The 14,859-nt window shown below is 30.5% G+C and overlaps 1 protein-coding gene across 4 annotated transcripts in view; it reads left to right on the top strand.

Annotated features, from left to right (window-relative positions):
* Positions 1-14,859, top strand: part of abca1a (ATP-binding cassette, sub-family A (ABC1), member 1A) — a 68,329-nt gene that overhangs the window by 35,466 nt on the left and 18,004 nt on the right. For 3 of the 4 annotated variants that reach the window (XR_008837659.1, XR_008837653.1, XM_056456487.1), the window contains exons 13-27: positions 1,890-2,095; positions 2,423-2,599; positions 4,032-4,254; positions 4,805-5,026; positions 6,316-6,520; positions 6,610-6,723; positions 7,587-7,758; positions 8,147-8,278; positions 8,664-8,803; positions 9,532-9,669; positions 10,393-10,625; positions 11,387-11,459; positions 12,238-12,440; positions 13,965-14,013; positions 14,110-14,223. Coding sequence is in view for 2 of the 4 variants with exons in the window: in XM_056456487.1 (XP_056312462.1) it covers positions 1,890-2,095; positions 2,423-2,599; positions 4,032-4,254; positions 4,805-5,026; positions 6,316-6,520; positions 6,610-6,723; positions 7,587-7,758; positions 8,147-8,278; positions 8,664-8,803; positions 9,532-9,669; positions 10,393-10,625; positions 11,387-11,459; positions 12,238-12,440; positions 13,965-14,013; positions 14,110-14,223 (2,401 nt within the window). In the remaining 2 variants the exon portion in view is untranslated. The remainder of the gene's footprint in view (positions 1-1,889; positions 2,096-2,422; positions 2,600-4,031; positions 4,255-4,804; positions 5,027-6,315; positions 6,521-6,609; positions 6,724-7,586; positions 7,759-8,146; positions 8,279-8,663; positions 8,804-9,531; positions 9,670-10,392; positions 10,626-11,386; positions 11,460-12,237; positions 12,441-13,964; positions 14,014-14,109; positions 14,224-14,859) is intronic. The other variant, XM_056456488.1, reaches the window with a different exon arrangement.

Below are 14,859 nucleotides of genomic sequence, written 5' to 3'. Positions count from 1 at the left end.
ATCTGCAATATTTTTCTATTAAAAGTTTTTAAAATTGTATCTTTTATTATGCAAACAAGGCATTGTTTATTTAACATTTATCTTCATGCTTTCCTAGTTAATTGATTGTATTTAAAATATATATTTGCATATATCTCAAAAAAGGTTTCTGAAATTTTATCTTTAAATATGCAAAGAGGCAAACAAGTTGAACAATCTGAATATATCTAATTAAAAAAATGCTTCTTTTGTATTACACCTTTCTGAAAGTTTATCTTTAAATATGCAAACAAGGCATTGGTTATTTAAATATGTACTAATTTGCATATATCACTAGCCAAAAAATCTGGATATCTCTAACACAAAAATTTAAGCATAGCATATGTATTTTTTTACTTATTATACTCAATGATTTTTTTAGCACTTTTAGTGAAAAGCCTGTAAAATAAAGATATTTCTACATTTATTTAGAATAAAATATTGTTTATAAATAGACAAATTATGTATACATCTGTCAGAATGCAGATATGAGTAAAACTGTGCAGTCTGAATAGCTGAAGTGGAGATTTATGGCTTTGGGTTTATACATTTTTGCTTTTAAAAACATGTATTGTAATATATATCTACAGATACAAATTTATAACATGCAATAGAAGAAATGCTTATATTATTTTAAGTATTTTGAAAGTTTTCAGACATTGAATAACATTGAATAAACACAAATGCAAATACAAATTCTCAACACTGACTGGTATATAAACAGTGTTTTTTCCTGCTGTGTTTGTTTCTTTAAAACCGCTCCAGAAGCTTTATATAGGCATTCTGTGGGTGTCTTATGATGCTCGCTAATCAATTTAATGGGTGTAAGAAAGCTGAATCCATGTTTTCATTGCTCGTCTTATTTTTCTGGGTCAGTGTGACATCAGTTCACTAAAATACAGGAGCAAATCAATTAGCAAACCACCAAAGCAGGTCATGCCAGTTCACCGGAGACAGTGAGATCGGCTGATTATTTTACTGCTCCTGATTATTTGATTACTGGAGTCATTTGGTCAACATGACCCAGACTTGTTTATTCACTGTACAGATTTTTTGCATCTTTATTATTAATTCAGTCAACTTCAACTTGACCCAGATTCCTTTCAGTTATTTTTTTTTGATAAAAGTTCAATAAATAAAATAAATAAGTGATAATCCTAGAAATATATATATATATATATATATATATATATATATATATATATATATATATATATATATATATATATATATATATATATATATATATATATATATATATATATATATATATATATAAATAAATAAAATAAGATTTAAATAAATAAACAATAGTCCTACAAATAAATAAATAAAATTAAAAATAAAATTAAAATAAATAAATAATAGTCCCATAAATAAATATATAAATAAATAAAAAATAAGGTTAAAATAAAAAAATAATAGTCCTGTAAATAAATAAATAAATAAAAATAAGATCAAAATAAATAAATAATAGTCCTATAAATAAATAAAAAAATAATAAAAATAATAAAATAAATAAATAATAGTCCTATAAATATAAGAATAAAATAAATAAATAATTGTCCTATAAAAAATATATGAATAAAATGAATAAATAATAGTCCTATAAATAAATAAATAAATATAAGAATTAAATAAATAAATAATAGTCCTATAAATTAATAAATAAATATGAGAATAAAATAAATAATTAATAGTCTTATAAATTAATTAATACATAAATAAATAAATAAATTAATTAATTAATTAATAAAAATAAGAATAAAATAATAAATAATAGTCTTATAAATAAATAAATAAAAATAAGAATAAAATAAATAAATATCTTTTATATTTTTTTCAAAATGCTGTAATTTGCTCTTTTGCAGTGTGTGAACTTGGATAAGTTGGAGCCGGTGGCGAACGAGGAGCGTCTGGTCAATAAATCCATGCGTCTGCTGGATGACCGCAAGTTTTGGGCAGGAATCGTGTTTCCCGACATGCAGTCCAACACGTCTGATCTGCCACTCAACGTCAACTACAAGATCCGCATGGACATCGATAATGTGGAGCGAACTAATAAGATCAAGGACGGGTATGAGCCAATAATTCATCCTTACAGCTTCCTGATAACGCGGTCATTAGCTGCGTTTACCCTGTCAGACCATGTTTTATTAGTCTGCATGCTAACATCATATTTGAAACCGTTCAGACACTAACCGATCAGTGTACGATGCAGAAATATAATGATTTGTGATGCTAATGGAAACTTATGCTAATAATTTTCAAGGATGTTTCAAGGATGAGTAAATGATGACAGAATAAAATTTTTGGGGTGAACTATCCCTTTAAAAGCTTTGATTGGGTGTTTATTTATGATATTGCAGCTAAATAAGCTCACATAATGTGTTTTCTGCTGTAGATATTGGGATCCAGGTCCTCGAGCTGACCCATTTGAGGACTTGCGTTACATCTGGGGCGGCTTCACGTACCTGCAGGACGTGATTGAACACGGGATCATCAGAGCTCTGACCGGTAGCAAGGAGAAAACTGGAGTCTACATCCAGCAGATGCCGTATCCCTGCTATGTGGATGACATGTAAGAAAGATTATCACCATTTATAGCCTTTATATGTCTATAATCAGATTTCATTCACAACGTCTGACTGACACATAAGCTGTGTTTTTGGAAAATAGTAATATATAAGCTCTATTTTTTAAATATAGTGATATATAAGCTGTTTTTTCAACTACAGGGATATATAAGCTCTATTTTTTTATATAGTGATATATAACCTCTGTTTTTTTTAATATAGGAATATATATGCTTTGTTTTTTAAATAGAGTGACATGTAAGCTTTGTTTTTTTTAAGTATAGTGATATATAAGCTTTGTTTTTGAAGTATAGTGACATGTAAGCTCTATTTTTTAAATATATTGACAAAATAGCTTTGATTTTTGAAATATAGTGATATATAAGCTCTATTTTTTAATATTTTGAGATATAAGCACTTTTTGAAAAGTATAATGACAAAAAAGCTTTGTTTTTGAAATATAGTAATATATACAAGCTCTATTTTTTAATATTTTGAGATATGTTTTTAAGATATAGTGATATAAAAGCTTTGTTTTTGAAATATAGTGATATATAAGCTTTATTTTTTTATATTTTGAGATATGTTTTTAAGATATATTGATATATAAGCTTTGTTTTTAAATATAGTGACATTTAAGCTTTGTTTTTAAATGACATTTAAGCTTTGTTTTTTAAATACAGTGACATAAGCTTTGTTTTAAAAATATAGTGATATATATTAACGCTATTTTTTAAATAAAGTGACATATAGGCTCAGTTTTTGAAATATAATGACATACAAGCTCTCCTTTTAAAATATAGTCACATATAAGCTTAGTTTTTTAAATTTTTGTGATTTATTCTATAATGTAAAAGGCAGCTGTATAATTTATAGTGTGCAAAACTGAATGTTATAATGTGTGTATAGTATTTATAAGAAAATATACAGTAGTAGCTCTTATTAAAATATATTTATATGCAGAAATTGAACTCATTTTACTATAAATTATGTTCTTTGTACCTAATGTAGTTGATGTTTATGCAAATATGTGTCTATAAATGCAAATGTAAATATATATATATATATATATATATATATATATATATATATATATATATATATATATTTAAAAGCATTTCAAATAGACTACTGTCTTATTCTCTCCCCATGGTTAAGATATTAACTGTTCATTAGTAGTTAACTGTTCTTTAGTCTGCATCCCTATAATCCTACCCAAAACCTAAACCTCCCTTACTAACTATTAATAAATGACTAATTAGTTGTTTATTAATCTAGTAGTGTTTGTTAATGGTTTGTTAATATCGTGAATTGTGACTTAATAAGTGTTACCATATCTTTTGAAGCAGACTTAACCGGCACACTCCTGCATGTTTTATTGACACCAAAGTAGCCATTTTAGTGATTGTGTGACCCCTGTTGTCTCCTGTTTTCCAGTTTCCTGCGGGTCATGAGCCGCTCCATGCCGCTCTTCATGACTCTGGCCTGGATGTACTCGGTGGCCATCATCATCAAGGGTGTGGTTTACGAAAAAGAGGCCCGACTCAAGGAGACCATGCGGATCATGGGTCTGGATAACGGCATCTTATGGCTGAGCTGGTTCATCAGCAGCCTGATACCACTGCTCATCAGCGCCGCCCTGCTGGTGCTCATCCTGAAGGTGCGCATCTCTCGGTTTCTCTGTCCAAATATGACCAAGTAACATCAATGGACACATGCCCGGGTTTCTCGGTACAATAAACATGCTAGGTTCCACACAATTCACTCATGTTGTCCAAACATAAATTGATTAAGTTAGCTTGACAAGTTTAAACAGTCTGCAGAAACACTTTGATTGACATTTTCACTTTGTACGTGTCATGAGAGGGGGTAGCCACACCCACTAGTGACGATCTCTCCCTCATTAGCATAGGACACTAGTATTGTTCTTGATTCTGCCACTATGCTGATGCACAGGCATTTGTAGCTCCGCCCCCTTCTGACAAGACCACAATCTCATTTGAATTTAAAGCAACAGTCACCAAAACGCCACAATTAGGACCAAAGCCAAATAGGGTATATTTCAGAGAGCTATAAAACATTATTTGTGTGGTATTACGAACTGAAACTTCACACACACTCTCTGGGGACAGCAGAGACATATTTTACTTCTTGTAAAAAGGCGGCATAATAGGTACCCTTTAACACCTGTTTTTTTTGTTGTTGATCAGATGGGGAATCTCCTGCCGTACAGCGACCCCGGCGTCATCTACTTGTTCTTGTCCTCTTTTGCGGTTGTGACCATCATGCAGTGTTTCCTGATCAGCACACTCTTCTCTCGAGCCAATCTCGCCGCCGCATGTGGAGGCATCATTTACTTCACGCTTTATCTGCCCTATGTGCTCTGCGTCGCCTGGCAGAACTACGTGGGCTTCGGTGCCAAAGTAGTAGTGGTGAGTGCAAATAATACACTGAAATGCCATCTGATCTGCCTGTTGTAATGGCCACAGCCTTTTTATTCTTTTAAATGCAACCAAATATGTAGTGTCTTGTTTGAAAACAGTATTTTATAAATGTTTATAAAATACTGTTTTCAAACAAGACACTACATATTTTGATGGTCCATTTGAGTATTAGTAGGCTGTCTGCTTAATATCTGCTTATACTGCTCCTACAACAGACATTTAGCTGACTATAAGAAACTCTGCAAGAACATGTCAACTTACACTAACCCCAACCCTAACCTAACAGTGTACTTATAATCTAATGAGAATTAGTTGCAATGTAACCTACATTCAACAAATGGACCATCAAAATAAAGTGTGACCAAAGTTAGTACTGTGCTGTTAGTTTAATTCTTTATTTATGTAATATAGTCCCTTTTTTATTAATTTTATTATAATTTATATTTAATTGAATCCAAATTTTATATATCTTTTAATTTTATTTTTCCATTTTTATATATAATTTTAATATGGATTTATTTTTGTGTCATGTATTTTAATCACATTTTTTATTCAGTTGTTTTTATGAATTTGATTATTAACTAATCCCTTCTGGATTTTGCTTTTTTTCTCATTTATGTTTTTTATTTATTAATTGTAATATTAGATTTATTATGTTATGTAGATTTATTTAATTTATTATATTTTTTTATTTGTTCATTTATACATTTGTGTCTTTATTTTAGTACTATTTGCTGTATTATTTATTTATTTATTTATTTATTTATTTATTCATTTATTAGAATATACATGTTTTTTACTTTAATTGTACTGAACTTGAATGTCATTCTTTGACTTTAATCTAATAGTTTTTATTTATTCTTATTTTTTATTTATGTATTTATATGAATATATTTATGAATTTGTTTATGTACTTTTTATCACATTCTGATTACACATTGATTTACACATTATATATATATATATATATATATATATATATATATATATATATATATATATATATATATATATATATATATATATATATTTATATATATATATATATATATTCTTATGCATTTAGATTTTTTTTTTTTGTATTTATTAAGTATTTATTTATTACCTGATATATTTTGCTAGTTTTTGTCTGTTTTAATTTTAGATTCCATGTAATTATGTAATTAATAATTGTAGGTCTATGTAATATTTTGTGTGTGTGTTATTTTCCCACTCCTTCCACTCTGTTCTGTTCATATATTGACCATCGGTCTCTCTGTATCTCTGTGTCTCCTCAGAGTCTGCTGTCTCCGGTAGCTTTCGGCTTCGGCTGTGAGTATTTCGCTCTGTTTGAGGAGCAGGGTGTGGGCATCCAGTGGAGTAATCTGCTGTCCAGCCCCATGCAGGAGGACAGCTACAACCTCACCACCTCCATCTGCCTCATGCTCTTCGATTCGGTGCTCTACGCCGTCATGACCTGGTACATCGAGGCCGTCTTTCCAGGTCAGACTCTGGCTTTTCTGAAGCTGCTAGTCATGCGTGATATTTATTAGACTGGGTAAATGATACAGATGTAAAAATCTCTCTGACAGGTCAGTATGGCATCCCTCGACCCTGGTACTTCCCTTTCACCAAGTCATACTGGTGCGGAGAGAAATGCGGATGGACAACATCACTGCCAAGCAACAGGAAAGAAAACGCAGAAGGTATGAAAATACAACACATTTATTTGTTTGTTCATTCGTTTGTTCGGTTTTTTGTTTGTTCATTCATTTGTTCATTCATTCATTTGTTTGTTCATTCGTTCATTTATTCGTTGTTTGTTCGTTAAATCTTTTGTATGTTTGTTCGTTCATATGTTCATTCGTTTATTTCTTAATTCATTCATTTGTTTGTTTTTCGCTCAGTATTTCATATGTTTGTTCGTTCATTTGTTTTTTGTTCATTCATTTATTAATTCATTTGTTTGCTCGTTTAATCTTTTGTTTGTTTATTGTTTATTTATTTATTTATTTCATTGTTTGTTTGTTCATTTAATCCTTTGTTTGTTCATTCATTTGTTTGTTCGTTCATTTGTTCATTCATTCATTCATTCATTTGTTTGTTTGTTCATTCAATCTTCCCTTTGTTTGTTCGTAAATTTGTTTGTTTATTTGTTCATACATTGGTTTGTTTGTTCATTCAATCTTTTTCTTGTTTGTTCATTCGTTCGTTCGTTTGTTCATTCATTCATTTGTTTGTTTATTCAATCTTTCATTTGTTTGATCGTTCATTTGTTCATTCGTTTTTCCATTCATTCGTTTGTTTGTTCATTCATTCATTAATAGCAATTAATTTTAATTTTAAATATTTTTTTTATTTCAGACTTACTGAAATATATATATTTTTATATGTTATATAGTTTTTGTATTATTAAATATATTCTTATATATAAAGTAATTATAGATTATGTTTGGACATTTAGTTTTTTGCTGTGTTCGTTGATTGCACAAGACATTGAACTGTTAAAAGATGTGAAATATATGAATGTGAAATATAAATTCTTAAATAAGCATTGGTTATCTTCTAGCTGTGTGTATTGAGGAAGAGCCAGCTCATATAGATCCTGGTGTTTACATCGAGAACCTGATGAAGATCTACAGCAATGGTAAAGTGGCAGTAGACGGTTTGACTCTGGGCTTCTACGAGGGTCAGATCACCTCCTTCCTCGGCCACAATGGCGCTGGAAAAACCACAACCATGTAAGAAAACACAGAAAAACATTTTAGGACAATTCAATCCACTTAAATTTGTAAAAAGATAAAGTTAACCTAATCTATGTGTGTTGGGACAACATGAAGGAATTGTGTGCATTTTTACAGTGTACTTTTTAAGGAAAGTGATGTGAAAGTATATGTTATGTTATTTTTTAAAGATTTATTACATTTAAAAGTAACTTTACCCAACAAATTAGTGCATATTTATTAAAATAATCCTTAATTTGCATATTCAGAAAAAATGTTAAATATTTAGAAAACTTAAAAAAATAATGAGGAAAAAAGAAAATAAGGGATTATTTTGTCAAATGTAAATAAACAGTGTATTTTTATTTCTGATCTCAAAACGAGTTGCATTTTCTTGCTTTCTCAGGTCAATCCTCACCGGCCTGTTTCCACCAACCTCTGGAACTGCTTATATCCAGGGCAAAGACATCCGCACAGACCTGAATGCCATTCGCCAAAACCTGGGCGTCTGTCCTCAGCATAACGTCCTATTCAGCATGTACGTCCACGACACACCATCTTACACATTTTACACACTTTTTCATGGCTATCTGCAACGCAAAAGAACTCTATCCTTATAAAAAGCCTACAAGCTCATATTTGCATTTTATATATGTAAAATAAATATGTCATAAATGCAACAAATATTTCGAAATATTGCAAAATGGACACTTACGTTTATAGAATTACCATCTGAATTACAAATATGTATAAATATATTAGATTCAATATGATTAGATATACAAATGTTCTTATATGGCCATTATATTCACATTATAGCTAATATATTTTTCTCATATGTGCAATTTGCATATATTGATTGCCATATATCAGATTTCTTTGTGAGGGCCTCTAGACAGAGTTTGTGTGTGTGTGTATTTCAGGCTGACCGTGGAGGAGCACATCTGGTTTTATGCACGTCTGAAGGGTTTGTCTGAGGAGAAAGTGAAGTCGGAAATGGAGCAGATCGTGAATGACCTCGGCCTTCCTCATAAGCGCACATCTCGCTCCAACCAGCTCTCAGGTATAGAGATTATATTGAAGCACAACAGAGATTTCACTCTGTCATATTATTATGATTTCAATGAACATTTTATGTTTGGATATATATTTTTAATTTAAATTTATTCCTAAGGTTAAAAGCTGAATTTTCAGCATTATTGTTCCAATTTTTAGTGCCATAATCCCTTAGAATCTATTGAAATATTTTTAAAATGTTGAAAACTTTTCAGATTTTGCTGAAAATCCATCATGTTTTTTGATAATATAAAGTTTTATAAACCTTTGTAAAATTATAAATGACTTTAATGTCATTTTTTATCAATTTAATGCATCTTAAATAAAAATATCTATATTGATTTTCGAGTATTAGTATTGATCTTACTGATTCTTGTTTTTCTATTTTTTGCTTTGCTATATTTCCATTAAAAGCTCAAAGTAGCTTTATATGCTTTTCTTAAATAGTTTAATCACATGTTAAGGTAAAAGATTGTATGAAAATATCAAAAAGATCTAACCTTGTAACATTATAAATGAATTTACTGTAATTTTTTATCAATTTAATGGATCCTTTGTCTAAAGAAATAAAAATACCTTCATTAATTTTGGGTATTCGTATTAATCTTACTGATCATTTTTCTATTTTTTGCATTACTCAATTTCCATCAAATGTTCAAAGTATCTTTATATGCTTTCCTTAAATAGTTTCATCACATAAAATGTCAAATTATTAAAAAAGATCTAAACTTGCAGGAGGAATGCAGAGAAAGTTATCAGTCGCGCTGGCCTTCGTCGGAGGCTCAAAAGTGGTGATTCTGGATGAACCGACTGCTGGAGTCGATCCTTACGCCCGCCGTGGCATCTGGGACCTGCTGCTGAAATACCGCCAAGGTAAACATCTGCAATAAAAAACAGCCTTTAATTACATTAAATATGTACTGCTAAGAAAATTTCATCCAAGTGCACATACAGTAAGATAGATAGAAAATATGTCAAATAAATACAAATAAATTAAGGCATTGCTTGTAACAGATCTGCATATAACAAAACCATCTGCATGTAATGCACTTTAAGATGCAAAATAAGATGTAAAATGAGTCTCTGATGCCCCCAGAGTGTGTTTGTGAAGTTTCAGCTCAAAATACCACACAAATAATGTTGTATAACTCTTTAAAGGCTCTCTTTTAGGCTTTGATCCTAATCGTGCTGTTTTGGTGACTGCCACTTTAAATTCAAATGAGATTGTGCTCTTTTCAGAAGAGGGCGGAGCTACAGATGCCTAGTTGTCAGCATAGTGGCAGATTCAAAAACAAGACTAATGCCCTATGCTAATAAGGGAGAGATGGTCACTAATGGGCGGGGCTTTCCCCTCTGATGTCATGTACAAAGGCAGAATGTCAATCAAAGTGTTTCTGCAGACTGTTTTTATCACGTGGGATTATAAAAAATTAAATTAATAAACGTTTATCATTAGAAGCTGGTTATATTCACAGACTGTTGCCACTTGACTGGGTTTAAACCCCTTATAAAAGTGATTTTTGCATAATAGGTCCCCTATTAATAACCATTCAATCAACTGGCGCTTCTAATATTGAGTACATGGTTTGTCTTTAGGTCGCACCATCATCCTGTCCACACACCACATGGATGAGGCCGATATACTGGGCGACCGCATCGCCATCATCTCTCATGGCAAGCTGTGCTGCGTGGGCTCGTCTCTGTTCCTCAAGACTCAGCTGGGCACGGGCTACTACCTGACGCTGGTCAAGAAAGACTTCGATCTGTCCGCCAGCTCCTGCCGCACCTCCAGCAGCACCGTCTCCTACTCCAAAGGAAGCCTCAAGAAGGTCCGTATGAGCATTCAAAAAATAGTTCAACGAAGCCATTTAAAGTACACGCGACATCAAATTTTGGATTGCTCACATTGCTAGTTTTGTGGTGAACAATTCATCTGTGCATGTCATTAAGAAAAAATTGCCCTTGTAATCTAAAATTAAAATCTGAAAACACCTGTTTGTTTTCAGTTTAATTCTCAGATTACCTCTGTCTGAGGTATTGGGTGTGCCTAACATACTTAACCACGCCCCTCCAGCTGTCAATTTTGACAACAAACAAAAATGGTGAGGAGGTGGTGTCTGTTAGGTTGTAATAATTCTTTCTGAATAAAACGCCTACTTGAATACATCCAATCAGCTCGCAGTAGAAAAAAACAAGCCACACCCACTGTTTTCTAATTTAATATTCCGTTTCTCTAGGAACTGTGTCACAATACAAAAAAAATAGTCACAACTTAAAGTGTGTCATCGTTTACTCATTTCAATCCATTATGAGCTTCTTTCTTCTGCTGAACACGTTTTGAAGATAGTCGAAAACCGGTAACCATTGACTTCCATTGGTTTTTTTTTCTACTATGGAAGTCAATGGTTACCAGTTTTCAGCTTCCTTCAAAATATCTTCTTTTGTTTTGAGCGTACTCAAAATGGTTTATAACCACTTGAGGGTGAGTGAATAGTGAGTAAATGGTCATTTTAGGGTGAACTGTCTCTTTAAGGCATTTAGTGGTCTTGGTATTTGTGTCATATTTGAGGATTTGTGTTTGTGTTTGTAGGATGACAGCGTATCTGAGAGCAGTTCTGATGCTGGACTGGGCAGCGACCATGAAAGTGAAACCACCACCATCGGTAAGAAACCATTTATTCCTAATAAAGATTTTTGGTCACACTTTATTTTAAAGTATAATATTTGCTATTAGTAAACCATTAGCCATGACTTTTGCCTCATTAAACTTGTAATCTGCTGCCGATTAATAGTTATTAAGGTAGTAGGGTTTAGATATAGGATTAGGAATGTAGAATAAGATCATGCAGAATATTTTCTGTATAGGGACTAATAAAAACCAATATCTTAATAATAGGCCAGTATTAAAGCACTAGTTAATAGAGAGAATTGGTACTTCAACAAAAGTTACTAAAGTTTTTCGTTAATTAAAATAAGGTTAAAATAAAATGCAGTGTATGTAGTAGATGGAAAATGAAACAAAAAGTTAAAATCATTTATGTATTAATATTAAAGCAAAGCACTAAGTTTTAACACTCTGAGCAAAAAGTGAAAACAAAGCCAAAAAAAAAGTTATAATTGGAGCACTAAATTTGAAAAGCAAAATAAAAAAATATGAAAATAAAAATTAAAACTAAATTTACTTATACTTACTGACCCTAAAGAGCCATTTCTTATTTTTTGATAAAATAAAGTAAATAATTGTACAATAATAAACAATTCAAAATTAGTCTGAAATAAAATACTATGCAATTAGTAAACATAAATAAAATAAAAGGAAGAAAATGATGCAAACTTAAACTGTCCTAAAAAAACATATAAATTAAAACTAAATATTAGGCACAGTTTTGTCATTATTTACTCATGTTTTGAGCTGTTTTCTCACTTCTCTCCATCCTCCAGACATCTCCTTGATCTCCAATGTGATCTTCAAGCATGTTCCTACAGCCAGACTGGTGGAGGATCTCGGTCATGAAATTACATACGTTCTGCCGTACGAATCTGCCAAAGCCGGAGCCTTTGTGGAGCTTTTCCATGAGATTGACGACCGACTCACAGACCTCAGCATCTCCAGCTACGGCATCTCCGACACCACTCTCGAAGAGGTAAAACACCACTGATTTTGTATTTTATTTTATGTATTTTGTATTATACATTTTATTTTAAATTTTATTCACTTCATCATCATACTGATTCAGTTGGCAATTTCTGACAAGCTAATTGGCCAATTCAGAAAATGATTTACAATTATTAATTATTTTCTGACTTCAAATAAAATTCAGAGCAATCCCCTATCATTTATTTATTTATTTATTTATTTATTTATTTAATTTTGTTTGTTTATTTTTAAAATGTATTAATTTATTAATTAATTTATTTAATTTTTATTTATGTAATTAATTATTTTTTTTATTTTTTTTATTTAATTAATTAATTTATAAAAAAAATTATGTAATTTATTTATTTATTTTTATTTAATTAATTAATTAATTAAAAAAAAAAATTTTATGTAATTAAGTAATTTATTTATTTAGTTTGTTTCTGTATTTATTTATGTATTTATGTATTTTTATTTATTTATTTATTTTTATTTTTTAATTGTATTAATTTTATTTTAGTTTTTGTTTTTGTTTATTTTGTTTTTTGGTTTGTTTATTTATATGTTTATTTGTTTGTGTTTATTTTTTATCTTATTTATTTATTTTAGTGATTTTTTATTATCACCTGTTTTTTTGTTTGTTTGTTTTTTTTGTTTTGTTTTTTTGTTTAGTTATTTATTTATTTATATTTTATTTTTATTTATTTGTATTAATTAAATTTATATTTAATTGATTAATTAATTTTATTTACATATATATTTTATAAATATTTTATTTTGTTTATTTACATTTTTTTATTCATCCTCTTCTTCTTTATTTTGCCTCTTTTTTATTGCTTTATTTTATTTTACTTCTATATGAATTGTCTTCTTCAACTCACTACCATTTACTGCCATATTATGTTTGTTATGTTTGATAATTTAATAATATAAATACTTTAGTCCATCCTTTCTACACTAAACACATATAAATGATTTAAAAATGTACATTTCATACCCATAACAATCATACATCATCTCTCACAATTACATGTACATCCAATCTCATAATTTGTGCTTTTGTTTTGTTTTGTCTTTTTTCCCCTATTTTGTTAGGTTTTTATCACCTAAACATGAGCTGTAATGAAATCTAACTAAACACAAAAGTTTTATCCACTTAGTTCTTTCATTTGACATCAAAAACATCTGGAAAGTCTTGGAAAAACCATCAATATTTATTATGTGTAGATTTGCTGTGCAAAAAAATACATAATGCATAAAATTAGTGCATAAATATATAATATCTTAGGATTTTCATCTATACTGTGTTTTCAGAGCCACGTTTATTGCTCAATTTACACATATTACATCTATAATATTATTTCCATTCACTTTGCATCCAAATCTAGTACAGGAATAGTCTGAATAAAGCAACACTGATCACACATTTAAATCAAGAACTATCAAATTCAGATTTTATATCCCTGCTCTAATGATGCATCTTTAATTTCCTGCAAGAATGTGAATAAAATGAGTCTGTCTTTTTTATCAGATTTTCCTGAAAGTGGCCGAAGACTGTGGTGTGGATGCTGAAACGTCAGGTAAATCCAACACTTTTGCTCTCAGGTAAACGTTTACCTGCTGTGTCTTTGAAAACACATGCATTACTGTGCTTTTCTCTGTATGTTGTGTGTCAGATGGGACTTTGCCTGCACGCAGGAACCGCAGACATGCATTCGGGGATCATCAGAGCTGCTTGAAGCCTTTCACTGAAGACGACTTTGATTTCAACGATTCTGAAGGTGATCCAGGTACACTCTTAATCCATCCCTTCATCTCTTAACCCTTTAACCATCTTGTATTGAAAAATATACTGACACAACTCTGATAAATAGTAATAAGCAATTACAGTTTTTCTCAGTGGCTTTGGTGCATTTCTCCCAACACTATTTACATTGGCACAACAGTTAATACATTTCTCAAAACAATTAGTACAAACTGCAAAACCTACCTGATAACCTGCAAAAGCATGTCACTTTCTCAAAATAGAGAGTTCATTCCTCAAAAGCAAGTATTGATGTCAATGAAAGTGTCAGTATCATCAAGATGAAAAGTCCTGACACCATTGTTTATGAACATGATAGTCAAATGGCTTTGTTATGTTTTCATGATGACAGTTTACTCTGTACATGTTTTCCAATGCAAAAAAGTCTGAATTTGGTGACACGTCCTGAAAATGCTCAAGACTATATAATATTCACACAGCCATTTGAAAACTACAGTAAAGTTAGACATCACTGCATTTAGTGCGGTATCTGAGTACAAGACACTGAATATGTGTTTCACAGTTTTACTGCATTTGCTCTTTGCACTTCTTATTTATTCACGGCATTGTGCAAAAGAATACATACACTCTTATTTACAACAAACACAAACTTCCTTTGGGT

This window comes from Danio aesculapii, chromosome 1 (genome assembly GCF_903798145.1).
Source record: "Danio aesculapii chromosome 1, fDanAes4.1, whole genome shotgun sequence".
NCBI lineage: Eukaryota > Metazoa > Chordata > Actinopteri > Cypriniformes > Danionidae > Danio > Danio aesculapii.
The sequence above is the reverse complement of the archived record's forward strand: the minus strand, read 5'-3'. Positions and strand labels throughout refer to the sequence as shown.